We start from the raw sequence: 26,374 nt of genomic DNA, 5'->3' as shown, positions 1-26,374 counted from the left end.
CCCAGCGAAGGAGGGGGCAGCCCATCATCCCCAGTAGGAGATTCTGGCCAGTGCCAAAGCTTGCCCTACAATCGTCACACAGGGAAAAGCCTGAACTTGGCTCCTGCCCAGTCAGGAAAGCCTTTTCTGCTTTGCTGGGGCATCTGACGAAGTGAGGACTCAACCCTGCCCAGATGCAGGGCTCAGGCCTCGCTTAGAAAACCATGAGTCCACAGCCCAGTACCTGCTCAGGGCCAGGGTGACCCCCAGGTGGGTCAGTGATAGAGCCTTCCCACGGGGTCAGGGCACACTGAATTCTGACCCTCTGATGAGCCTGCAGCCAGTTTTTGGTTAACTGGGCTGCCCTCCAAGATAACAGGCATCCTCTGACACGCAGGCCACTGCCCAAGGTCAAAGGGCCTCTCTCCAGGGCGAGCGGACCTCTGATCCTGGCAAAAATCAGAGTCCCGTCCACCCGCTCTCATCTCCCCCTGACTTGCGCTGCCTCGACAGCTTCCCTCCCAGCCTCTCCTGTTCTCTTTTCCTCTTTCTGCATATCTGTCTTTTCCAGCTCTCTCAGTCTTGATTTTTCTTTTGTCCGGCGTGCCTATGTCTCTCTCTGGCCTTCCATCTCTCTGGTCCTCATCTCTCTCTTTTACAGCTTCGTGTCTTTCTCTGTCTCTCTCCCTCTGACACCAGCGCTCGCTCTGTGTCTCTCTTTCTGTCTCCCAGTCAAGAAGACCACGCTGGTCATTCTAGTTTTCCTGCACAAGCAGCCCTCTGCTCACTCCAGTTTCAAGATTTCTCTTCTGGGGTCCAGTTCCCTAATTTCAAGTCTGGGATTTTGTTCACTTTTTCAGCTCAGACTGTCCCATTTCCCAAACTAGAGGCCTCCTGTCACTCCGACACAGAATTTTGTCACAGCCCCAAGACAACCACAAATGCAAAACCATGCTCCTTTGCTGGGAAAAAAAAAAAAAAAGACGACCATAAACATAAGGGCAGGGCTTCCCAGGTGACTCTGTGGTAAAGAATCTTCCTGCCAATGCAAGACATGTATGAGACTCGGGTTCGATCCCTGGGTCAGGAAGATCCCCTGGAGAAGGAAACGGCCACCCATTCCAGAATTCTTATCTGGGAAATTCCACGGACAGAGGAGCCTGGTGGGCTACAGTCCAGTGGGATCTCACAAGAGTCAGATACAACGTAGCAACTCAACAACAACATCAACAAACATAAAGGTAAGAAAAATGCAATAAAGACATTTGCCGCCCAAAGAATTCTCTTTGTTAAAACTTTCCTGTTCTAAATACAACTACTGAAGCCTTTTTTAAAAGTTAGTTAGTTTATAGACAAATATTGGGCAAATTTAGTCCAAGCAGTAGGTGAACTGCCACAAATTAGGACAGAGGCACAAATATGGAATTCAACTCTCCTTTCATCCATTCAGCTGCCACCTCAGTCACTGCTGTATTTGCATCTCATTTTGACGTTTCTCCACCTCTGAGGTCTCCCTGAGTCTTTCCAACTCCTCTGTCCCTGACTGCACCCTTAGATCTGCAGGTAGCTTTTCAACATTGCCCTGGATGACATTTTATCCTGGACAGTTCTCTCCAACCCTGCCATCCTCTTTTACAGCCTCAGTGGGGTCAGAGAGCTACTACGTGTATCAGGTGTGGGTGACTACTGTTTCTGGGGATACAGCAGACCAGGGCACCAAGCTCCCAGAGCCTAAGTACAAGCTCCCAGACCCCTTAGCATCCCACACAGGCTGCCCACTTGCCCTACACAGCAGGAAGGGGCAGTCCTGGCAAGGTTGTCAGCACATCTAAATGAAGAAAGGAGAAACCAGTAGAACAGCCTGCCCTGCAAGTGCCCAGCTCAAGAGCCAGGCTGCTACCTCCAGGTGATCTGAGTGCCAAGGGCTCAGCTATGAGTCTCACAAGTCCTGTAAAACTCAAGCTTCTCCTTCAGTTATGGAGGGCGGGGCGGGGGGGTGGGGGTCGGGCAGGGGAGGTTCCTGGCTTGTCGTGATACCAGGTACATAATCTTCCAAGAACAAAAAGCTGATTCCTTTGAAGACTCAAAGGAATGATGGCTCAAGGCCTCCATCAGGTCCCTTCTGGAGATTCCCAGACCCCTCACCTTGATGGCCAATGCCACTCACTCTTGGATGTATCCCAAAGTTCACGACTCACACAGGGAAGCCACAGGCTAAGAGGAGCCTCAGGGAGCCTGATTTCTTTTGCCAAGGGACTCACTGCCAACAAGAACCACCAGTGATGTGCTGACTCATGAAAACCAATCAGTGGTATCCTATCGGTAGACTGAGATCAGCCATGGAGGCAGTATTTACGTCCCTGAAACTGACAAACGTGACGAATCAGGATTTCTTTCTTTTCCTGGGGAGAGCTGATTGTTAAACTCTTACCAACACACCACTGATCAAAAGAACCACCTGGAGATGGGGGACCCATCCGTCTTGCCCCCTAGAAACCTGGGACACCAAAAACTCCAAGAGGAAGAAGAGAAAACAGCTCTTACCGCATCTGAATATCAATCCTTTGAGCTAGTTTTCTCATCTGTTCTTGGCAACATTTTATCATATCTACTTCCTGCAATGAAAGATGTCAGAAAGAGCTCAGAAACTCAGCACCCTGTCTCCCAGGCCAGCGCCCCACCCCTCACCACTCACTACCCACTCTCCATCCCATGGGGTGAAATGTCAGGGTGGAGTCCATTTCCAGCCTCAATGCGCATGGTCCCCTGGCCAGGCAACTGACAGCTGATTGTGGAAGCTGTACGTTCTAAGTCCCTCCTGTCCTTTCTTTTATATACCTTCAGAATAAAAGAAAATGCAGCACCTACTATGTGCCACGGGTCCATGCATAGAACATCTTATCATTGAATTAAATAATGCATATGAAATGATATGTGACAGTGTGTGACATGTAATAGGTACTCAATAAACACTGCCTAATACTGCTGGTATTTATTGGAATTGCTATCATGATAGGTGATGCTAGTGGCAAAGAACCCACTTGCCAATGCAGGAGATGCAAGAGACTCAGGTTTGATTCCTGGGTCAGGAAGATCCCCTGGAGGAGGGCATGGCAACCCTCTCCAATATTCTTGCCTGGAGAATCCCATGAACAGAGGAGCCTGGTAGGCTACCGGGTCCCAAAGAGTCGGACACGACTGAAGTAACATCACAGCACACACTATTATGATGCCCGTTGTGGAGATGAAAAGACTGAGGGTCAAATGACCTCATCTTTCACTATTTCTAAATTGCAACCTAACCCCTGCCACACTTTCTGAGTCATAACTTTGCATGGTGGGGGGGGGGGGGGCGGGGCGGGGATTAGGACACGTGTGGCTTCTGTTCTTGACAGGCAGCTCAGAAACCTCTCTGACCAGTTGATCTTCCACTTCCCTTAGGGAGCTGGCTAGACCCAGGGAACACTTTACCCGGATAAGATTTTTCTCCACATTGTCATGGACCAAATCAATCCCGATCCTTTTCTCTCGCTGGTACAGACACTCCAGGGCCACCTGTAGGGAGTGATGAAAAATCGTGTGTTCTCCCTGCAGCTGTTTGTAGACCCTGAGTGGAAGTGACTCACTTATACCTTTGCCATGATCTGTTTCATTCCTGGGAAACCTGGCTGTTTCATGGGGCCCCATTACTGTGTGTTTGGCTGGGCTTCTGCCTCCCCTTCTCCATCAGTGGGGGCTTCGAGATGCTGAGGGAGATGGGGGCTGTGGGATACAAAAGGAGGGGGGCTGTGGGATGCTGAGATGGTACACGCGTGCAAAATTAGTGCACACCTCAAGTAGGTCATGCTGGTTAAGTCAGCTCGACAAGTATAAAGCACTTAAAATACTGTCTGTAAGTATCACCAATTAATACGAATGTGTGAAAACCCCTCTTTGGAGATCTCTAAATGAGGGGAGAGCTTTGGAAAGTGGCTGAGGCCAAGTGGGACCCAGGCAAGCCTGCCACATGGCCCTTAAGAGCGTCATGGGGACATGAGCAGAACGGAATAGAAGTCAGGGGAGCAGATGCTCAGAGCAGCTCCTGCAGCAGCAGCCTGAGGAAGAATGGTCACAGGCCACGGGCTTATGATGTCACAAAGAGCGTGGGGGGAGAAGGGGTCAGGGAGCACAGCAGGACATCTGGCTTTGGGATGCAACAGCATCTGGGAACTCAGGAAGGAGGGGGAGCCCTGATTCCAGGAGAACTGACTGCCCCCTCCTCTCTGTGTCACAGCCCATCGAGGTACTGGGGACACTGCAGTGAACTAGGCAGACAGCCCTTGCTCATGTGGAGTTCGAACAGAAGAGCAAGAATGCAGACACACGTGAACACAGAAAGGAACTCAGTCATTTCTGACTGTGATGTGGGCTGGGATGAAAATAAGGGACTGTGAGTGGGTGGGGAAGGGATGACCGGGTGGTTAGGGAGGACTTCCCTAAGGAGGTGGCAGGCCATGACCTGAATTATGAGAAGCAGCAGAAATGAATGGGGACACTGTGCCAGGAAGCAGGGACAGCAGGTGCAAAGGCCCTGGGGTAGGAGGCGCAGCAGACAGGACACACTGGGGCTGTGATGAGAAACTTGGATGTTAACCCCTCCGATGCATTAGGAAACCATTGAGGGGGTTTTGGTGGGCAGGTGCAGAGATCTAGTTTAATGTTTAAAACCATCCCTCTGGCTACTGTCTGGAAAATGGGTTAAACGGAACAGAAGTCAGGAGGCCAGGAAGGAGGCTGTCATCACGGTTCACTGAGAAGCAGCTGGACTGAGGTGGTCAGCTTGGAGTTGGAAACAAGTGCATAGAAGTGATATGTCTCCAGTCCCTGTGCCCCCATGTGGCTGTCACAGGGGGGCATACATGATGAGGCAGAGCCTGCTTTCCAGACAGGCTCGACGAGTGAGGAGGGTTGAAGGCAGTGGGGGGAGCACTGGATTTCGAATGCTGCCCTGGATCTCTGAGCAGCAGTCCTTGCCCACTGTCCTTCCAGGTGGGAAATCTGCAGGTGTAGGGAAACAGCTGGGGCCCCCACCACCCCATAGTGGTCAGAACCTGTTCCATGTCTCCAAGGGATCTGGAGGCAGGGCCTCTCCTACAGGTGTCTCCATGCCTGACAAAGAGCAGATGTAGATGCAGGAAGTTGGCAGGCAGGATGTCTGTGTCCTCACGTGCTCTAGGAAGCAGCAAGACATTGTCTCATGTGGCCATGATAATCTTCCACGGCCCAAGACAGATAATGCCAGTCCCTCCCCCCAAAATGTCCAGGCCAGGACCCAGGGACAAATTCTCAGTTACTCAGACCCCTCTGCAGCCAGGGAGCCTATAAGAGTTCTAGCAAATGGGCTAAACTCCAGGAGATGGTGAAGGACAGGGAAGCCTGCCATGCTGCAGTCCATGGGGTTGCAAAGAGTGGGACATAACAGTTTCATTTCACTTTTCATAGACATACTGGTCCCTCGCAGCTGAACAGCAGTCCTTGCTGGAAAAGCGGACAGAAATCCCTGCCCTCAAGGAGCCTATATTCTAGTGCACGGAGCAAAACTATAAATAAGTAAAAAACATAAATTGTCCAGTATGTTAGCAGGGTCTTAAGGGCTACGGAGAAAAATAAAACAGTTAATTGAAACACGTCTTCTAAAAACCATCGCATACGTGTGTGCTTGTGATGTCTTTATGAAGCACCTGTGATTCTGCTGTAAAACCTCAGGAGAAAGGAAATTTCGTTCAGTCTGAGGAACCCTGATTGCACTGGGATTACTGTCAACTAAGTTACATATAATTATATGTACATAATATGCATATATATACATATGTATGCATACATAATATATATACACAACACTATATATTATGTATATATGCATATGTATAAATGGGCTTCCCTCATAGATTAGTGGTTAAGAGTCCACCTGCAATGCAGGAGACCCCAGTTCAATTCCTGGGTCAGGAAGATCCCCTGGAGAAGGGATTGGCTTCCCACTCCAGTCCTCATAGGCTTCCCTGGTGGCTCAGACAGTAAAGAATCCGCCTGCAATGTGGGAGACCTGGGTTCGATCCCTGGGTTGGGAAGATCCCTTGGAGGAGGGCATGGTAACCCACTCCAGTATTCTTGCCTGGAGAATCCCATGGACAGAGGAGCCTGGCGGGCTGCAGTCCATGGGGTCGCAAAGAGTTGGACATGACTGAGTGACTAAGTGCACACACACACATACATATGTAAATATATATATATACACACATATATATATTTAACTTAAAGCTGACTATAGATGATGACAAGAATCAGAGGAGTAAACTCAGAGAACTAAAATGGACTGGAATGGGTGAATTTAACTCAGATGACCTTTGTATCTACTACTGTGGGCAAGAATCCCTTAGAAGAAATGGAGGAGCCATCATAGTCAACAAACGAGTCTGAAATGCAGTACTTGGATGCAGTCTCAAAAATGACAGAATGATCTCTGTTCGTTTCCAAGGCAAACCATTCACTATCAGAGTAATCCAAGTCTATGCCCCAACCAGTAATGCTGAAGAAGCTGAAGTTGAACAGATCTATGGAAACCTACAAGACCTTCTAGAACTAACACCTAAAAAAGATGTCCTTTTCATTATAGTGGACTGGAATGCAAAAATAGGAAGTCAAAAAATACCTGGAATAACAAGCAAATTTGGCCTTGGAGTACAGAATGAAGCAGGGCAAAGGCTAATAGAGTTTGCCAAGAGAATGTACTGGTCATAGCAAATGCCTTCTTCCAACAACACGAGAGAAGACTCTACACATGGACATCACCAGATGGTCAATACCAAAATCAGATTGATTATATTCTTTGCAGCCAAAGATGGAGCAGCTCTATACAGTCAGCAAAAACAAGACCAGGAGCTGACTGTGGCTCAGACCATGAACTCCTTATTGCCAAATTCAGAGTTAAATTGAAGAAAGTAGGGAAAACCACTAGAACATTCAGGTATGACCTAAATCAAATCCCTTATGATTATACAGTGGAAGTGAGAAATAGATTCAAGGGATTAGATCTGACAGACAGAGTGCCTGAAGAACTATGGACAGAGGTTCATGACATTATACAGGAGCCAGGGATCAAGACCATCCCCAAGAAAAAGCAATGCAAAAAAGCAAAATGGTTGTCTGAAGAGGCCTTACAAATAGCTGTGAAAAGAAGAGAAGCAAAAGTCAGAGGAAAAAAGGAAAGATACACCCATTTGAATGCAGAGTTCCAAAGAACAGCAAGGAGAGATAAGCCTTCCTCAGCGAACAATGCAAAGAAATAGAGGAAAACAACAGAATGGGAAAGACTAGAGATCTCTTCAAGAAAATTGGAGACACCAAGGGAACATTTCATGCAAAGATGGGCTCGATAAAGGACAGAAATGGTATGGACTTAACAGAAGCAGAAGATATGAAGAAGAGGTGGCAAGAATACACAGAAGAACTGTACAAAACAGATCTTCATGACCCAGATAATCACGATGGTGTGATCACTCACCTAGAGCCAGACATCCTGGAATGCGAAGTCAAGTGAGCCTTAGGAAACACCACTATGAACAAAGCTAGTGGAGGTGATGGAATTCCAGTTGAGCTATTTCAAATCCTATTTCAAAAGATGATGCTGTGAAAGTGCTGCACTCAATATACCAGCAAATTTGGAAAACCCAGCAGTGGCCACAGGACTGCAAAAGGTCAACTTTCATTCTGATCCCTAAGAAAGGCAATGCCAAAAAATGCTCAAACTACCACACAATTGCACTCATCTCACATGCTAGTTAAAGTAATGCTCAAAATTCTCCAAGCTAGGCTTCGAACTTCCAGATGTTCAAGCTGGACTTAGAAAAAGCAGAGGAACCAGAGATAAAATTGCCAACGTCCATTGAATCATCGAAAAAGCAAGAAAGTTCCAGAAAAACATCTATTTCTGCAATATTGACTATGACAAAGCCTTTGACTGTGTGGATCACAACAAACTGTGGAAAAATCTTAAAGGGATAGGAATACCAGACCACCTGACCTGCCTCCTGAGAAATCTGTATGCAGGTCAGGTAGCAACAGTTAGAACTGGACATGGAACAACAGACTGGTTCCAAATCAGAAAAGGAGTAAGTCAAAGCTGTATATTGTCACCCTGTTTATTTAACTTATATGCAGAATTAACTTATCATGAGTTAACTTATCATGAGAAATGCTGGGCTGGATGAAGTGCAAGCTGGAATCAAGATTGCCAGGAGAAATATCAATAACCTTGGATATGCAGATGACACCATCCTTATGGCAGAAAGCAAAGAAGAACTAAAGAGCCTCTTCATGAAAGTGAAAGAGGAAAGTGAAAAAGTTGGCTTAAAACTCAACATTCAGAAAACTAAGATCACAGCATCTGGTCCCATCACTAAATAGATGGGGAAACAGTGAGCAACTTTATTTTGGAGGGCTCCAAAATCACTGCAGATGGTGATTGCAGCCCTGAAATTAAAAGACACTTGCTCCTTGGAAGAAAAGCTATGACCAACCTAGACAGCATATTAAAAAGCAGAAACATTACTTTGCCAACAAAGGTCCATCCAATCAAAGCTATGATTTTTCCAGTAGTCATGTATGGATGTGAGAGTTTGACTATAAAGAAAGCTGAGCACCGAAGAAATGATGTTTTTGAACTGTGGTGTTGGAGAAGATTTTTGAGAGTCCCTTGGACAGTGAGGAGATCCAGCGAGTCCATCCTAAGGGAAATCAGTCCTGAATGTTCATTGAAAGGACTGATGTTGAAGCTGAAACTCCCATACTTTGGCCACCTGATGTGAAGAACTGACTCATTGGAAAATGAGTTTCCCACCCTGATGCTGGGAAAGATTGAAGGTGGGAGGAGAAGGGGACAACAGAGGATGAGATAGTTGGATGGCATCACTGACTCGGTAGACATGAGTTTGAGTAAACTCCGGGAGTTGATGTTGGACAGGGAGGCCTGGAGTGCCACAGTCCATGGGGTCACCAAGAGTTGGACATGACTGAGCAACTGAACTGAACTGATAGGTGGTGATGCAGCTCAAACTGAGCTACAAGATGCCTGTCACCTTGACCTTCAGTCAAGAGGGGTGTGTAGGACTGTACTGCAGGGCTGACATCCCAGGCACCCCCAGGATCCCCTCCCTGCCCCACGCTCACCTGCAATGGACACCTCAGCTCCTCAGCCGCGCACTCCAGCCGCCTCTTAATGGCATCCAAGCTGTGGTTCTCATTCAGAAGCCTCTCCAGCTCGTAGTTCAGCTCCGACTTCCAGAAGCCGATGTCCGACAGCCTCTGGCCCAGGTTCCGGCAGGTCCCCTCCTGCATCTGGCGCGTCAGCTGATCCTTGTCCTGCATGAGCTTCATGGAGTCGCCCGTCATCCGGCCAGCCCAGAGCCGCGAGGCCTCGGCCCCACATAACTGCAGCCGGTTGGACCGGTCCCAGTCCTGGGGACTGTAGCGACAGAAGAGGGCAGAGCGGTCTGCCGGCAGGATGGTGGGTGGCCGCAGGGCGCTGCGGCAGGTGGCCGCCTCGTCCAGGCAGGTCTGGGCATTGGCCACCTTGTAGAAGAGGCTGGGTCTCCAAGCATTGAGGTAGCGGTACCCTGGCAAATAGTAGGGCTGGTAGCACTCCTGGATGGTTGGGCCAGACGCCACCGGGGGCAGCACGCTCCCACCACAGGGTTTCTTGGGACCACAGTAAGTGGCAGTCTGAGTCGTTCCAAGAAACTCCATCTTCCCCCATCAGCCCCGCTAGGGCAAAAGTCTACCTGGGGAGGCCAGGGCACCACAGGAAGGGGAAGGGGCTTCTCTCAGGGATGGGCAGGGCCTCTATGACTCTGGCACTGTTGTCATAAAGCCTGGGGGAGTGATGCCCTCCTGGGGCCACATACCCCCCGCCCCATGGCTCACTTACCCCCTGCTGGGGCCATGGCATCCCAAGCGAAACACAGACAAGACAACCAATGGCATGAATGAGTTTTTCAGTCTACAAGAGTTGGAGGTGCAAGAGATGGCATTTGTATATTTTCAATAAATAATCAAATCTGCCTTTCCACACTTAACTCTGCCTATGGGAGAATGTGGTCCACTCCAGTACATCCAATCAACTCAGGGTCAAGGCAGTCAAGGCTAGTTGTTTCCCTTCTCTCTTTGTCCCCAGGATGGCACCAGAGTGGCCCATGCACATCATGGGATACCACTCAGGGGTAAGAAAACAGAATGAGCTCTTGGCACATAAAAGAGCAGGATTAAGCTCAGTGGAAGCAGCTAGACTCACATCCTGTATGATCCCATCTACATGGCATTCTGGAAAAGGTAGATCCTTGCGGACAGAAGACAGGTCAACGGGGCTGGCGGTGAGAGGGAGATTGACCAGAAGGGGAGGGAGAAAATTTGGGAATGATGACAGCACTGTTCTATATCTTGATGGTGATGGGGGTTATGCAACTGTCTGTCAAAACCCATAGAACCACCCACTAAAAAGGGTGACGCTCCAATACTTTGGCCATCTGATGTGAAAAACTGACTCACTGGAAAAAGACCCTGATGCTGGGAAAGATTGAAGGCAGGAGGAGAACTGGACAACAGAGAATGAGATGGTTGGTTCAATAGACATGAGTTTGAAGAGACTCTGGGAGATAGTGAAGGACAGCCTAGGGTCTGCAGTCCACGCGGTCACAAAGAGTCAGACACAACTGAGCAACTGAGCAACAAAAAAGAGTGGTTTTTACTGTATGTAAATAATACTTCACCAAACCTGAACTTAATAAGGAGGTGGGGGAGGGGTTGTGAGCTCATTGGCAGGGCTCTGCCATGTCTGGTTGGCTTGACCGTTAACTCACAGCACCCAACACAGGACTAAATGGATGAATGGGAGTCTAGGCTGAGGGTTCCATTATTCCAGAAAAAGCGTTCAATCTTCCATTCTATACCAATACTTTTACTCCATCGAGAAGCTTCCTCCCCTCCCTGGTTGGTGGGAGCTGCAATAAAGTCTCAAGGTATTCAACAAGAGGGGTGCTTGATTTGTGGGGTCCCTTCTCCCTTTTGAGGGCTTCCTAGGCGGTGCCAGTGGTAAAGGACCTCCCTGCCAATTCAGGAGATGTAGAGGATGTGGGTTCAATGCCCAGGTTGGGAAGATCCCCTGGAGGAGGGCATGGCAACCCTCTCCAGTATTCTTGCCTGGGAAATTCCATGGACAGAGGAGCCTGGCTGGCTGCAGTCCATGGGGCTGCAGAGAGTCTGACACAACTGAAGCGACTTAGCACACACACACATAACCCTATTCTACCGATTCTATTCTTCCCTCTTTTGAAATGAAAAAGACAATACAGTCAGCCTTCAAATGGTCCTTGTTAGTGGAGTGTGATGGTTAACGTGGATTTTCTCCCCAGTCACTTAAAACCTGGACTGAAAAACGTAGTGGGTACTAGACGACTAAGGCAGAGAGAAATGTATTAAGCACCTCTGTATACATAGGGCTTTACATAAACTCATTTATTTCATTTCCACAGTGAGACTGTAAGAAAGTTTGAGATTCCCATCTTATAGGGTGGGCTTTGGGCCCCTCTGGACCTAGAGTGCTTACCTTGCAGGAGCATTAGAGATGGGACATCCCACCCAGGAAGTGTTTGTATATTGAAGAATTCCAAGAAATAGTCCAGAAAGACTCAGGGTATTTATAAAGCACTAAATGTTAATGGCAATAATATTAATGTGATCACATATCTAAAAACATATATATACATTATACATAGATATAATGAAAGATTACTCAGCCGTTAAAAAGAATGAAATAATACCATTTGCAGCAACATGGATGGACCTAGAGGTGATCACGCCAAGTGAAGTGAGTCAGAGAAAGACAAATATCATATCAGTTCAGTTCAGTTCAATTCAGTTGCTCAGTTGTGTCCGACTCTTTTCGACCCCGTGAACCGCAGCACACCAGGCCTCCCTATGCATCACCAACTCCCAGAGTCCATCCAAACCCGTGTCCGTTGAGTCAGTAATGCCATCCAACCATCTCATCCTCTATTGTCCCCTTCTCCTCCTGCCCTCAATCTTTCCCAGCATCAGAGTCTTTTCAAATGAGTAAGCTCTTCGCATCAGGTGGCCAAAGCATTGGAGTTTCAGCTTCAGCATCAGTCCTTCCAATGAATATTCAGGACTGATTTCCTTTAGGATGGAAAATATCATATGATATCACTTATATGTAGAATCAAAAATATGACACAGATGAAATTATTTACAAAATAGAAATAGACTCATAGAAAACAAACTTATAGTTATCAAAGGGGAAAGAAGATGGGGAGAAAGATAAATTAGGCATTTGGCATTAACAGATATACATGACTATAAATAAAAAATATAAACAACCAGGCCCTACTGTATAGCACAGGGAACTATATTCAGTATCTCATAATAATCCATAATGGAAAAAAATCTAAAAATGGAAAAGAATCTCAAAAAAGAATCTATATGGGCTTCCCTGGTTGCTCAGACAGTAAAAAATCTGCCTGCAATTCGGGAAAGCCGGGTTCAAACTCTAGTCTGGAAGATCCCCTGGAGAAGGGAATGGCTACCCACTCTAGTATTCTTGCTAGAGAATTTCATGGACAAGGAGCCTGGCGAGCTACAGTCCATGGGGTCTCAGAGAGTCGGACGAGACTGAGAGACTAACACTTTCATATGTGTGTGTGTATATATATACACCCAAAACTGAATCACGTTGCTGTACACCTGAAACCAGCATGACATTGTAAATCAACCATACTTCAATAAAAATAAATAAATAAAAATTAATGTAAGCAATATTTAAGAGTGTAAAGTTTAGATTTTCTCACCACTCAGCTACTTTCAGTTTTTTCAGATAAAATCCAGTTATCAGATCTTTGAATTTTTCTAGAGATATCCTACGCACATACAAGCTTATATCAATCTATATCTTTTTTACATAGATGAGAAACACCATACCCACTGTTTTCCACATGATTGTAACTCTTGGAGATCCTCTCATTTCAGTCCGTAAACCTCTCTTTCTGCCGTTTAGTAGCTGCGCATCCCTCCATTATACGGAGGTGTTACGATTCATTTGATCATTCTCTACAATGGGGCATGTAAAGGTATTTCCTCTAAGCATTGCTGCAATAAATGTCTTACCTGTTGCATTTCTCTTTTTTTAAAGAAAACCTTTTTACTTCTTATTGGAGTATAGCCAGTTGAATATGTTGTGATAGCTCCAGGTGGACAGTGAAGGACTCAGCCCTATATACCCTCTCTCCCCCAAACTCTCGTCACATCCAGGCTGCCACATAACCTTGAGCAGAGTTCCCTGTGCCGTACGGCAGGTCCTTGTTGATTATCCATTTAAAATATAGCAGTGCTGTTCACACTTCTTAAAGTCGGGTTTGCAGAGGTACAATTTCCGCACAGTGGAATTCACCTGGCGCATACAGGCTATTGAAGGTACACAGGCCTGCGGTCACCACCGGGATGAAGTTGTCCCCACCACCCAGGAAGATCGTTGTACTCTTCTTTCTGCTCCTACCTCAGCAACCACCAATGTGTCCTCTGTCCCTACAGTGTGTGTGTGAATGCGTGCTCGGTCTTGTCTGACCCTTTGCAACCCCATAGCCTGCCAGGCTCCTCTGTCCATATTTCCCAGGCAAGAATACTGGAGTGGGTTGTCATTTCCTTCTCCAGGGGATCTTCCAGACCCGGGGATCAAACCCCCATCTCCTGCATTGCAGGCAGTTTGTTGACCTCTGAGCCACCCAGGTAGCCCCACAGAATGCCATCTAAACAGAATCATGTAGAATACAGTCCTTTAAGCTCGGCCTCTTTCCCTTAGTAGTTCTTTTCCTTTTTAAAAATTTTATTTATTTGGCTGCATCGATTCTTTAGGTGCAGCATATGGGATCTAGTTCCCTGACCAGGGATCAAACCCAAGCACCCTGCGTTGGGAGAACAGAGTCCCAGTCACGGGGCCTCCAGGGACGTCCCTCTTTAGTAGTTCTGCCTAAGAGCGATAAGCATCCTTGCACATACATTTCTGGGCATGTCTGAGCATAACTTCCAGAAGAAGTTACAGGATAGAAAAGCATGCATTTTTTTTACCATGAATATGTATTATCTTGAAGGCTTTCTGCCTTTGGCCTCTGGGTATATACTTTCTATATATTATTTATATGCCTGTTTATTGTCCTGGATATTTTCCTACTCGTGGGGCTCTGGGGCGATGGCTTCTAATTTACTTTCAGAGGTGGCAGTTCCTGCCTTTTCCCTTGGCCAGGAGCCTGGTGCTGTACATGTGGGGGACCAGACACAAACACCACAGCCTCCAACCTGACACCACTTACAGGACTGCTGGGGAAGAAGGGGCGGGGACTCAGAGAAACCCAGAGAGGCTAGACAGCTCGCTGCAGGCTGGGGTCTATTTGGGGTCCTGCTCACCTGGGTTCCAGGTTGCTTGCTTGAAAGCTCTGGGGAGATGTTCCAGGACAAACTCCATGAAAATGCACAAAGTGAAACTGTCATCAGAGAAACTGACCCCCTGCCTTTCAGCCATGGGGGGGTCTGGCATGATTTTCCTAGGCAAAGTGGGGCTCCCTGTAGAAAAGAATTCAGCTCAAAATCCTGATACAGAACTTCGTCTGTAATATACACAGTATCTATATGACCCAAGTTCATTTCTTCTCTGCTGTAAAGAGAGAGAAGAAACTATGCAAGGGTGCAACCGACCAGGACTTCTCCATCTCCCCAGCCTTAGCTCCTCCTGGATGCAAGTTTCTAAAACCCCTTCCTCCCTCCAACAAAAGGAAGATGGTAACAATGTGATGACCAGATGCGTACAGCCCCAGGCCTCCTGGAGTCTAATGTTAACCCACGTGACTCCTCACCATCAGCCAATCAGAAACTTGTGCACGAGCTGATCACATACCCTGAGAACTCCTCCATTACCTGACTTTCTAAAAACTCTTTGCCAAAAGCTGAGCTGGCAGTGTTTTGGGGCCTAAGCTATCTATCTTTTTCTTTGCCTGGCCCTGCAATCAACCTTTCTCTGCTCCAGACTCCAGTTTCGGTTTCTTTGGCCGCCCTGTGCATCAGGCACACGAGCTTGCACTCACAGGGGTGGAGAGTAGGGGAGAGGCTGATCTCAATGAATCGTGTTTTCGGATCCACAGATCACTGTCTTGGCCTCCACTCCAAACTTCTTGCAAACCGTCCGCTGCTGAGTCAGTAACAGCGGTTGAGGGGCTGTGTGGCCAGGAAATTTTCATGCAGGGGAATCCGCTCGGTGCTATCCTGACTGAGGAGGCCTTTCTGTCAAGTGGAATCCCAGCCCCCTCTCCCAGCCTGGAAAAATGCCGCGAATCACGCCTTGTGGATGGAAGTTGTGAGAATCAAGTAAAGGCCTAGCAAGGTACTCAGCATGGCGGGTGATGAACAGCTGACATTACTCTTATTATTATACTATGCTTCGCCACATCATTGTATTAATCCTTTTGATCATGGCGTTGTTCCTGCCCTCATTTAACAGGGGGCAAACTGAGAGTTGCCTTTATTTACACAAGGGCACACAGCTAGTCTTCAGAAATGGCTCAGGTAATGTCCTGTTTCCCTCAAGGTGAGGGGCAGGGAGGAGAATCAGCTAAAAACCCTAAATGTGCCTATAGTGAGGCTGAGCGGGAGCTCAGAGAACATTTCAGCAATATTGGGTTTCTATTTGTCCCCCATTTTACTGTAAACAAATTTTTTTTTTGGCCATGCTACATGAGATCTCAGTTCCCCGACCAGGGATTGAAGCCTTGCCCTTGGCAGTGAAAGCATGGAATCCTAACCACCGGACTGCCAGAGAATTCCCCACTATAAACAATTTTTTTAATGCAGCAGTTTTAACAAGGACCTGTTGTATCACACATCGAACTCTGCTCAATGTCATGTGACAACCTGGATGAGAGGGGAGCTGGGAGAGAATGGATACATGTATATGTGTAGCTGAGTTGCTCTGCTGTCCACCTGAAACTATCACATGGTTAATTGGCTATGCATGCAGGCCAAGTCACTGCAGTCCTGTCTGACTCTTTGCCACCCTATGGACTGTAACTCTCCAGGCTCCTCTGTCCATGGGATTCTCCAGACAAGAATACTGAAGTGGGTTGCCATGCCCTCCTCCAGGGGATCTTCCTGACCCAGGAAGAAAGCAGCCCTCCTCACACCTTGATTTGAGCCCCTTGAGCCTCATTTTGTCTAAAATGGAAGGTTATCTTCAAACAAACTCTTTCACAGAATTAGGACACATAACTCTGGCTGGAGGGAGCGGGAGCTGGGGCCCCTTCCATGTGAGTCCCTAGAGCTCCACGGAGCAGGGTGAGAAACCCGTGATTTAGCCCACCCCCCACCCCATTTCACAAACGAGGCTTGAAGTTCACCAGAAAGTGGAAAAACCAAACTCCGTGTCCACGTTTTCTGAAGTCGCACTGATTATCTAGAGAAATGGTAGGGTAGGTATGATAATCAAAGGCATTCCGTTACATTTGGAATCATGTGGATGGTAACTAGACATCGTGACCACTTTGTAGTGTAGACGAACGTTGAATTAATATGTGGTACACCTGAAACTAATGCAGTGTTAAGTACACTTTTTTTTTTTCTCAAAAAAAAAAAAAAACTGGATTCATGCCTTGGGTGAGAGTTGTGTTCATTTCCTACGGCTGCTGTCACAAATCACCACCAAGTTAGTGACCTGACACCACACAGAGTAAATTTGTCTACACTACCAAGTCATCCCAATGTCTAGTTAACAATCCAAGTGATTCCAAATGCAAGAGAATGCCTGTTGATTATCATGACAATCCTACCATTTCTCTAGATAATCAGTGTGATGTCAGAAAACATGCACGTGGAGTCTGGTTTCTCCACTTCCTGGTTTGGTGACCTTCAAGCCTCTTTGTTTGTGAACTGGGGAGGGAGCCAAACTATGAATAGCTCTGGAGGTCAGAATTCCAAAATGAGGCTTAAGGTGCTCAAATCTAGGTGTGAGGAGGGCTGCTTTCTTCTGGAAGCTCCAGGGAGAATCAGATTCCTCGACATTTGCAGCTGCCAGGGTCTGCTTGCATCCTTTGGCTTGTGGCCCCACCTCACCCCCATCTAGGGTGGCCTCATCCTGCAGGGCTGAGTTCCCGGCCTGAGATTGAGGTCTGGCCGTGGTGGTGAGAGCACCAAATCCTACCCACTAGACCTGGGGTCAGTGACAAGGCTCCGACCCTCGGGCTTTGCAGAAAAGAACTCCCACAAAGTTGGAAAGTAGTGAGACAAGTGAAGTGTTTTTAGGAGGAAAAAGAATACAGCATGTGTGTACAGACACTCGAGCGGGCTCAGAGAGAGAGCTGTGCCCTCGTGGTCGTTTGAATCACTTTTATGGGGCATTTCTTCCGGGTGTCCTTTGGGCAATCATTTTGATTTGCCTGTTCTGAGTCCATATTTGGTATATCTCAGGGTCCTCCCAGGTGTGCGAACGCATCTCTCAGCTAAGATGGATTCTACCAAAGAGGCCTATGGGGAGTTAGCATCACGTAGCAGTACTCCCCTTTTGACCTCGGCGGGGGCGGGGGGGGGGGGCATCTATCTCCTGACTCAGGTGGGCAGATGGATGAATGGATGAAGTGACAGCATTTCAAATGCCATTAAATGAGAAAGGTAAATTCAAAAAGTTGGCCATGGTTCAACCAAAACTCAGCAAAAAGGAATAGTAAAATGTGATAACTCAGTCTGAAAGGCCCAAGGAATCAACTTTTAGAAGTTTAGAAAGAAAAAAATCCTCAAATACGTTGAGTGTGCCAGCTGGGGAACTTCTGGACAGTGGGGTGTTTGGGGTTCATCCACGGTGCAGCGGGTGTCAGTACTTCATTCCTTTTCGTGGCTGAATACTATCTCGTTGTATGGCTACATCACATTTTCTTTACCATTCATCCATTGATGGACATTCAGGCTGCTTCTGCTTTTTGGCTGGTATGAATAATGTTGCTCTGAACATTTCTATGTAAGTTTCTGTGTAGATGTAAGTTTTTAATTTTTTTGAATAGATACCTAAAAGTGGAATTACTGGGTCATGTGGTAATTCTGTTTTGGTTACTACTGAGTTTTAATAAAAGGTCTGTGTAGTCAAAGCTATGGTTTTTCCAGTAGTCATGTACAGATGTGAGAATTGGACCATAAAAGAAGCCTGAGCGCTGAAGAATTGATGCTTTCAAATTGTGGTGCTGGAGAAGACTCTTGAGAGTCCTTGGACTGCAAGGAGATCGAACTAGTCAATCCTAAAGGAAATCAACCCTGAATATTCATTGGAAGAGTTGGCACTAAAGCTGAAGCTCCAAAGAACTGACTCATTGGAAAAGATCCTGATGCTGGGAAAGATTGAAGGCAAAAGGAGAAGTGGGCAAAGGAGGATGAGATGGTTAGATAACATCACCAACTCAATGGACGTGAATGTGAGCAAACTCTGGGAGACAGGGGAACCTGGTGTGCTGCAGCCAATGGGGTCACAAAGAGTTGGACACAACTGAGCAACTGAACAACAACAACAAGTTGCAAATCAGCACTTTTTATTACTTGGTTTTTAATAAATATTGTGTTATCCATATAAGTTAACTCAAGGAACTTCCAGCAACACAGTCAGCCCCCTCACACTCAGGGTAGGTCACACATGTTGCTTTAGACAGTAAGTTCCTGACACCTGGGAATTGTCTCTCTCTGGGCTCAGTTCGTGTCTCCAAACCCTTGGAGTGTTTTTCCCCCTGCATCCAGACAGTCGACTCAGCACACACAAGGTGAGCCGTGATGGGAAAACCAAGAAACCAAAACAGAGGCTTCTTCCATCTGTCTTCCTATGTGACCACTGGGAGTTCTTGTGTCTAGAATTCAAAACAGTGAATCAGAGTGTGACCCTCTAGGTATGATATTTTTGTTTGGAACGTGGACATTTTAGTTCATGCACAAAGTCTTTTACTGGACTGAGTATCTCCCTGGCGGTCCAATGATTAAAGACTTTGCCTTTCACACACGGGGTTCGTTCAGGTTCATTCCGTGGTTGGGAAACTAAGATCCCACATGCCCTGCAGCCAAAAAATATAAAAAATTGAAATGTAATCTTTATATCTTTCAACTAAAGCAAAACCAAGATGCTAACCAGGAATATAATTATTATTGGGAATACAGTTGTGTAGAGGAGAAAGCTGTTAAAATCACTGTCTACTCTGGGTGTCAAATACATTAGATAAACCACTGCTTAGAAATCCCTCTTGCATGCGTGCTAAGCCACTTCAGCTTGTCGAACTCTTTGCAACCCCATGGACTGCAACCTGCCAGACTCCTCTGTCCACGGGATTCTCCAGGCAACAGTACTGGAGTGGGTTGCCATGCCCTCCTCCAGGGGATCTTCCCAACCCAGGGATCGAACCCGAGTCTCTTACATCTATCTGCACTGGCAGGCAGGTTCTTTACCACTAGCGCCAGCCCAGAGATTCCACATCCACCACTAACACTTTTTTTTTTTTCCATCTCTTTCTGCCTGATGGAAAACTCATTCACTTTCTGAATCATCTGGGGAAGTGGACTAGGAGAGGCTGGAGTACGGGGGGCGGGAGACCTGACTCACTACCTGAGTGGTGTGCCCAAGCCTCCGCCGCATCAGGAACCTCCCTCCCGGCCAGCATCCCACTGACTGTTTTATTTCCGTCTCTCTCTGCAGCTACCGCATTGAGAGAACTATCTGACTTCCCCAGCCAGTGAAGGGACAGCGCCGCCTGTGTGAATTTAACACGAAACCCATCTGCCTACAGAAGGCCTGGAGATTGTCTTAGGTGCCGGCTGGAGGCGTGCTTTCGGCCGTGAGCAAATCAACGCAGCAAATCAGCAAGCGTTCCTTGGGTGCCCCCTGCAGGTAGGTAGAATCTGCCACTTGTCCTTCCCTGAAGCCAAAATCTCACAGGCGGTGGCTCCAAGCAGTGCTTAGAAAGCCCCGCATAATAACGGCAAACACAAGAAAGAGAGAAAAAGAAGTCCAGGAAGAAGCTGCTTTCAATTCAGCATCCTTGTCAGTTTGTATCATTCAAAAATGAGATTTATATTTTACAATGTAGTTTAATTTTTTTTTTCATTTTGAATTTCAAAAGGGGTCTGTGTTTAGTGCACTGGTCCTGGCTGGTATCCAAAGACCTGGCAATCTTTCTGGTAATCTCCCTTCAGACACACACATACATGTGTGCTAAAACATGTGTCTATACATGCTCACTGTCACATTAATTGTAACAGGGAAAAACACCAAATGGCCTTCGGTACAGGATGGCTGAATGAAATATAAAACACCTATTCTATGGAGAACTCTGTAGCATTAAAAAAAAGAAAGAAAGAAAGAAAGGTTAGGCTTGTATTTGCCAATAGGAAAAGATTTTTAAGATATAAGTGAAGAAAGAAAGATATAGAACAATGCATACGATAGGGTACCACTTAAGCAGATATATGGGCTTCCCAGGTGGCTCAGTGGGTAAAGAACCTGCCTGCAATGCAGGAGACGCAGAAGACATGGGTTCGATACCTGAGTTGGGAAGATCCCCTGGAAGAGGGCCTGGCAAGCCACGCCACTGTTCTTGCCTAGAGAATCCCATGGACAGAGGAACTTGGCCAGCTATAGTCCACGGGGACACAAAGAGTCAGACATAACTGAGCACGCACAGACAAGCAGATATTTAGATAATTGTATAATGACAAACATTTCTGGAAAGATACACATGAGTCAGAATGATTATCTTGGGCAGGGACAGGACTGGAATGAACACACATGGGGAGAATTTTTTTTATTATTATTAAACCTTCCAAACTGGTATACATACAGGGTTGACCCTGGAACAGTGTAGGGGAGTTAGGGGCACCAGCCCTCAACACAGCTGAAAACCCAAGTATAATTGATAGTCAGCCCTAGTCATCCACCATTCCGTATCCTTGGGTTTAACCAACTGTAGATTGTGTAGTACTGTAATATTTAGTATTGAAAATCAATCCAGGTATAACTGGACATGTGCAGTTAAACCTATGTTGTTCAAGGATCATTGTAATTTTATTTTAGTATCTATATAATATATGCATTCTCCAGGCAAGAATACTGGAGTGGGTAGCCATTCCCTTCTCCATGGGGATCTTCCCCATCCAGGGATCAAACCTGGGTCTCCTGCATGGCAGGTGGATTCTCTACTATATGAGCCACCAAGGAAGCCCCCAATACATAAATAGTATACTACGTATTATATGTAATATATTCATATAGGTAACCTAATAGGGCATCAACTTCTGGCTAAGATTGGATAATGGAGATTGACTGTACCCTCCCGTCTGAAACTACTCAAAAAAACACCCAGAATATATGGTACAATGATTTTCAAGACAGGGGACATCAGGCATGAAGGACAGTCCTCTCTGATGGGAAACAAATGAGGTGAGTTCCCCTATCGTCGAAGCTCACTGCCTGGACAGGGAGTTTCCAGGCCCTGGTGCAGGGAGAACGTCTCCAGTTAAGGGAGCTGAGAGGTGGGATGCAAGGGTGTGCAGAGTCTGAAGGGCAGAGCTCTGAAGAGGAGAAAGCTGCCCAGAGAGACTGTCTGAGGGTCTCTAGGTGAGCAAGATCCATGCACACTTGTGAGGAAATGACCCCGGGCTGAGGAAGGACCACCCAAGAGCATCAGAGGGAGCCTTCCCCAGAGCCCCACCCTCCAGGCTGGGAATCGTTCCCCATCACACCACGCTCAGTAGATTTCATCATTTGTGTGACATCAGGTCAAATAGCCAGAGGGTTTTGCCTCAGGATTAGGGCAAAATTAGCCTCAGACTCACTTTGCTGAAAAAGGTCCAGATAGTCCAAGCTATAGTTTCTCCAGTAGTCATGTGTGGATGTGAGAGCTGGACCACAAAGAAGGCTGAGCACTGAAGAATTGATGCTTTTGAACTATGGTGTTGCAGAAGACTCTTGAATGTCCCTTGGACAGCAAGGAGATCAAACCAGTTAATCCTAAATGAATCCTGAATATTCATTGGAAGGACTGATACTGAAGCTGAAGCTCCAATACTTCGGCCACCTGATGCGAAGAGCCGACTGAGTGGAAAAGACCCTGTTGCTGGGAAAGACTGAAGGCTGGAGGAGAAGGGGATGGCAGAGGATGAGATGGTTGTATGGCATCACCAGCTTGATTGACATGTGCTTAGGTGCTCAGTCATGTCTGACTCTTTGTGACCCCATGGACTGTAGCTTGCCAGGCTCCTCTATCCGTGGGGATTCTCCAGGCAAGAATACTGGAGTGGGTTGTCATGCTCTCCTCCAGGGGATCTTCCCAACTCAGGGATCAAACCCAGGTCTCCCGCATTGCAGATGGATTCTTTGCCATCTGAACCACCAGGGAAGTCCAGTGAGTTTGGGCAAACTCCAGGAGATAGTGAAGGACAGGGGAGCCTGGCGTGCTGCAGTCCATGGTGTCGCAAAGAGTCAGACACAACTTAGCGACGAAAAAACAGCAAGCCCTAGACTCAATACCACTCTGGTCCTGCCTAACAAAGTTTAAAAGCAGGACCCTAGAGATTAAAATGTTTCCAGTCCATTCCCTGTGCGAAAAAAAAAAGAAAAAGATGAAGAACGTAAGTAAAATACAAGAAATTTTCAGCACAAAATAAGGTAAAATTCACAATATCTAATAAAACAGGGGTTCCCAACCTCCAGGATCTCATGCCTGATGATCTAAGATGGAACTGATTTAATAACAATAGAAATAAAATGTGCAATAAATGTAATGTGCTTGAATCATCCTGAAACCTTCCCCACCCCCACTCCAGTCCATGGAAAAAATGTCTTCCACAAAACCCTGGTGCCAGAAATGTTGGAGACTGCTGCAATTAAAAAAAAAAAAAAAAATTAACAGGCATGCAAAGAGGTAGGAAACTAGGATCCACAAGGGGGACAGGGGAGAATCAATCAATTAAACCCAAAGCAGAAATGACGTGGATAACAGAATTCATAGACAAGGACATTTTAAAAGCTATTATCACCGCATTCTATGTGTTCAAGAAGCCAGAGGGAAAAAAGTGGCACATTAAGTGGAGACGTGGAAGATATTTAAAAAACAAAACCCTGAGTTGAACTTCTAGAGATGAAAACTACAATGTCTGAGATGAAAAACACACAGGATGAGATTAAAGGTATGTTTTAGTCAATGGGCTTCCCTGCCGGCTCAGACGGTAAAGAATCTGCCTGCAATTTGGGAGACCCAGGTTGGATCCCTGGATTGGGAAGATTCCACTGGAGAAGGAAATGGCAACCCACTCCAGTCTTCTTGTCTGGAAAATCCCATGGACAGAGGAGCCTGGTGGGCTACAGTCCCTGAGGTTGCGAAAAGTCAGACACAACTGAGTAATACTTTTCACTTTCACTTGGTCAACAGAGGCTGCCGTACGAAATACCGCAGGGTGACACACAACACCATAAACACCAGAAATGGATTTCTCACTGTTGTGGAAGTCTGAGATCAGGGCACCAGCACGGTCCGGCTCTGGTGTCATTTCTCTACCTGACTTGCAGGCAGCCGCCTTCTCACCCACTGTGTCCCCACAAGGCGTTTCCTGTGCGGAGAGATAGCAAGCCAAGTGTCTCCTCTTATAAAGACACTAACCCTGCCATGAGGACACTGCCCCCCGCCCCGTGACCTCATCAAAATTAACAACAGCTCTTCAGAAGACATTCATAAGAGAATTTCCATTCTCAAGCCACAGACTAGAAGAAAACTTGGCCAAACCTATAACTGACAAGGAACTTGTATCCAAAATGTATACAGTGTTCACAAAACTCAACACGTAAGCAGCCGAAAAAATTTTTAATGAGCTTAAAATCTGAACATTTTGGCAGAGAAGATATGCTGAGGGCAAGTGAACACCGGCAAAGATGGTAACATAATTTCTCACTAGGGAAATGCCAGTTAAAACCACAATAAACAACTAAACCTAAACCCTGATGCTGGGAAAGATTGAAGGCAGAAGGAGAGGAGGATGGCAGAGGATGAGATGGTTGGATGCCTTCACCGACTCAATGGACGCGAACTTGAGCAAACTCCGAGAGATGGTGATAGACGGGCAGGCCTGGCATGCTGCAGTCCATGAGGTCACAAAGAGTCAGACATGACTGAGCGGCTGAACAAGGCAACTAAATAACAACAAAGATACCACTACACACCTATTAGAATGTCAAAACCCCAAAAGGTTGGTTGCCCTCGTTGTGGGCAAGAATATGGGGCAACTATAATCCTCAGACGCTGCGGGTAGGCGTGGACAATGTCTCTGAACCACTTTGGCAGTTTCCTCCCATCCCATTCCTAGGTGTTTACTCCAGAGAAATGAAGATGTGCATCCCTATGGAGACTCGTACAACAGTGCTCACAGCAGCTTCATCTGTAACATCCCCCAGCTGGAAGCAGCCCATGTGCACATCCACAGGTACGTGGATTAACTGTGCTGTGATCCCCAATGCCAGCCAGAAGAAACGAACTTCACCCACTCGGCAACCTGAATGAACCTGAAAGAAACACGCTGAAAGAAGCCACGGACTTCCCTGGTTTGGTTCAGGGGTTAAGAATCCACCTGCCACTGCAGGGGACCCGGGTTCGATCCCTGGTCTGGGAAGATCACACACGCCTCGGGCAACTAACTGACTGTCGGAAGGGGGACCCAGGGGCCAGCTACTCTAACTGGCCTCGGAAGTCCCTGAACGTTTATATACTTTAGAGCAACTAGAGGCGTTCTGTTACTTTGGATGTACGTTCATTTCAAATAAGAGTATTTGGAAGGTATTCTAGAAAGTAACACTGCTCACACCTAGGTGTTTTTAAGGGTATAATTGAGCTGACTATCCAAGGCGGGCATTTGGTTAAGCTTAACATTTGTCCAAGCTCTTAGTGCAGAGGACAGGTGCTGTGCAGGAGAACTCGTTGTTCTACTGGGTTGGTGCCAATTTAAAAAAAAGAAAAAACACTGGAGAAAAAAAAAAAAATCTATGTGCCAGGACTACTGAGCCCACTCACTCTACAGTCCTGCTCCGCAATGAGAAAAGCCACCTCAGTGAGAAGCCAGGCACCCCAACTACAGAGTAACTCCCTCACCACCACTAGAGAAAAGTCCACATGTAGCAGTGAAGACCTAGGGCAGCCGAAAATACGGAAATAGAAAAAAATTGGAAAAAGGAAGAAGCCAGAGGAAAAGGAGCGCACACTATATGATTCCACCGATAGAAAATCCACATTAATCGATGGAGATTAGTGATTGGAGGGGGGTGATACTGCATCATGGACAGGTTTGCAAAAGGTCATGAGGAAATTTGGAGGGGATGATATGTGTGTTCTGTGAAATAGAATGCTGCTACTGCTGCTACTAAGTCGCTTCAGTCGTGTCCGACTCTGTGCGACCCCATAGACGGCAGCCCACCAGGCTCCCCCGGCCCCAGGACCCTCCAGGCAAGAACACTGGAGTTGGGTGCCATTTCCTTCTCCAATGCATGAAAGTGAAAAGTGAAAGGGAAGTCGCTCAGTCGTGTCCGACTCTCAGTGACCCCATGGACTGTAGCCTACCAGGCTCTGTAGCAGTAGCAGCATTCTATTTCACAGAACACACATATCATCCCCCCCAAATTTCCTCATGACCTTATGCAAACCTGTCCATGATGCAATAGCACCCCCCCCCAATCACTAATTAAAGTGAAAGAAAGTGTTAGTCGCTCAGTCATGTCTGACTCTTTGCAACCCCATGGACCACAGCCCACCAGGCTCCTCCATCCATGGAATTCTCCAGGCAAGAACACTGGAGTGGGTTACCATTTCCTTCTCCAAGGCATCTTCCCAACCTAGGAATCAAAGCCAGGTGTCCCACATTGCAGACAGGCTCTTTACCGTCTGAGCCACCAGGGAAGCCCCTATGGGAACTAAGGATGTAATAAAGTCAAGAAGCAGGACACCAGCCCCAGATAACTGAGATGCATATGAATGGAATGATTTCAGTGAGCCCAGATGCTTGCACCTTCCCATACACAGATGAACGCTAAATGCCTTGAGATATCTGGTTTTCCTTAATCAACAATCATCTCTGACGTTCAGACTACCTGCCCGTTGTTGCAAACTTCTATATAACCTGACTCCTTCCCCCAGCTCCTTGGAGCAGTTCGCTCGGGGCCACTTGAGATGCTGCCTCCAGGGCTTGAAGTCCTAAGAATTCCCACCGAATAGAACAACTCTCTACTTTCAGGCTGTGACTGAATTTTTCAGTTGAC

General features: G+C 46.9%; 1 protein-coding gene across 1 annotated transcript in view; it reads right to left on the bottom strand.

Annotated features, from left to right (window-relative positions):
* The window catches only part of TEKT5 (tektin 5), a 47,427-nt gene extending 37,668 nt beyond the window's left edge, over nucleotides 1-9,759 (bottom strand). The window contains exons 1-3 of the mRNA XM_068969633.1: nucleotides 9,184-9,759; nucleotides 3,451-3,534; nucleotides 2,524-2,594 (exon numbers count right to left, since the gene is read on the bottom strand). Of these exons, the coding sequence (XP_068825734.1) occupies nucleotides 2,524-2,594; nucleotides 3,451-3,534; nucleotides 9,184-9,759 (731 nt within the window). The remainder of the gene's footprint in view (nucleotides 1-2,523; nucleotides 2,595-3,450; nucleotides 3,535-9,183) is intronic.
* Nucleotides 9,760-26,374: the final 16,615 nt, after the last annotated feature.

The sequence above is a fragment of the Capricornis sumatraensis genome, chromosome 3 (assembly GCF_032405125.1).
Source record: "Capricornis sumatraensis isolate serow.1 chromosome 3, serow.2, whole genome shotgun sequence".
Taxonomy (NCBI): Eukaryota; Metazoa; Chordata; class Mammalia; order Artiodactyla; family Bovidae; genus Capricornis; species Capricornis sumatraensis.
Note: the sequence above shows the minus strand (reverse complement) of the source record. Positions and strands in the feature narration are given on the sequence as shown.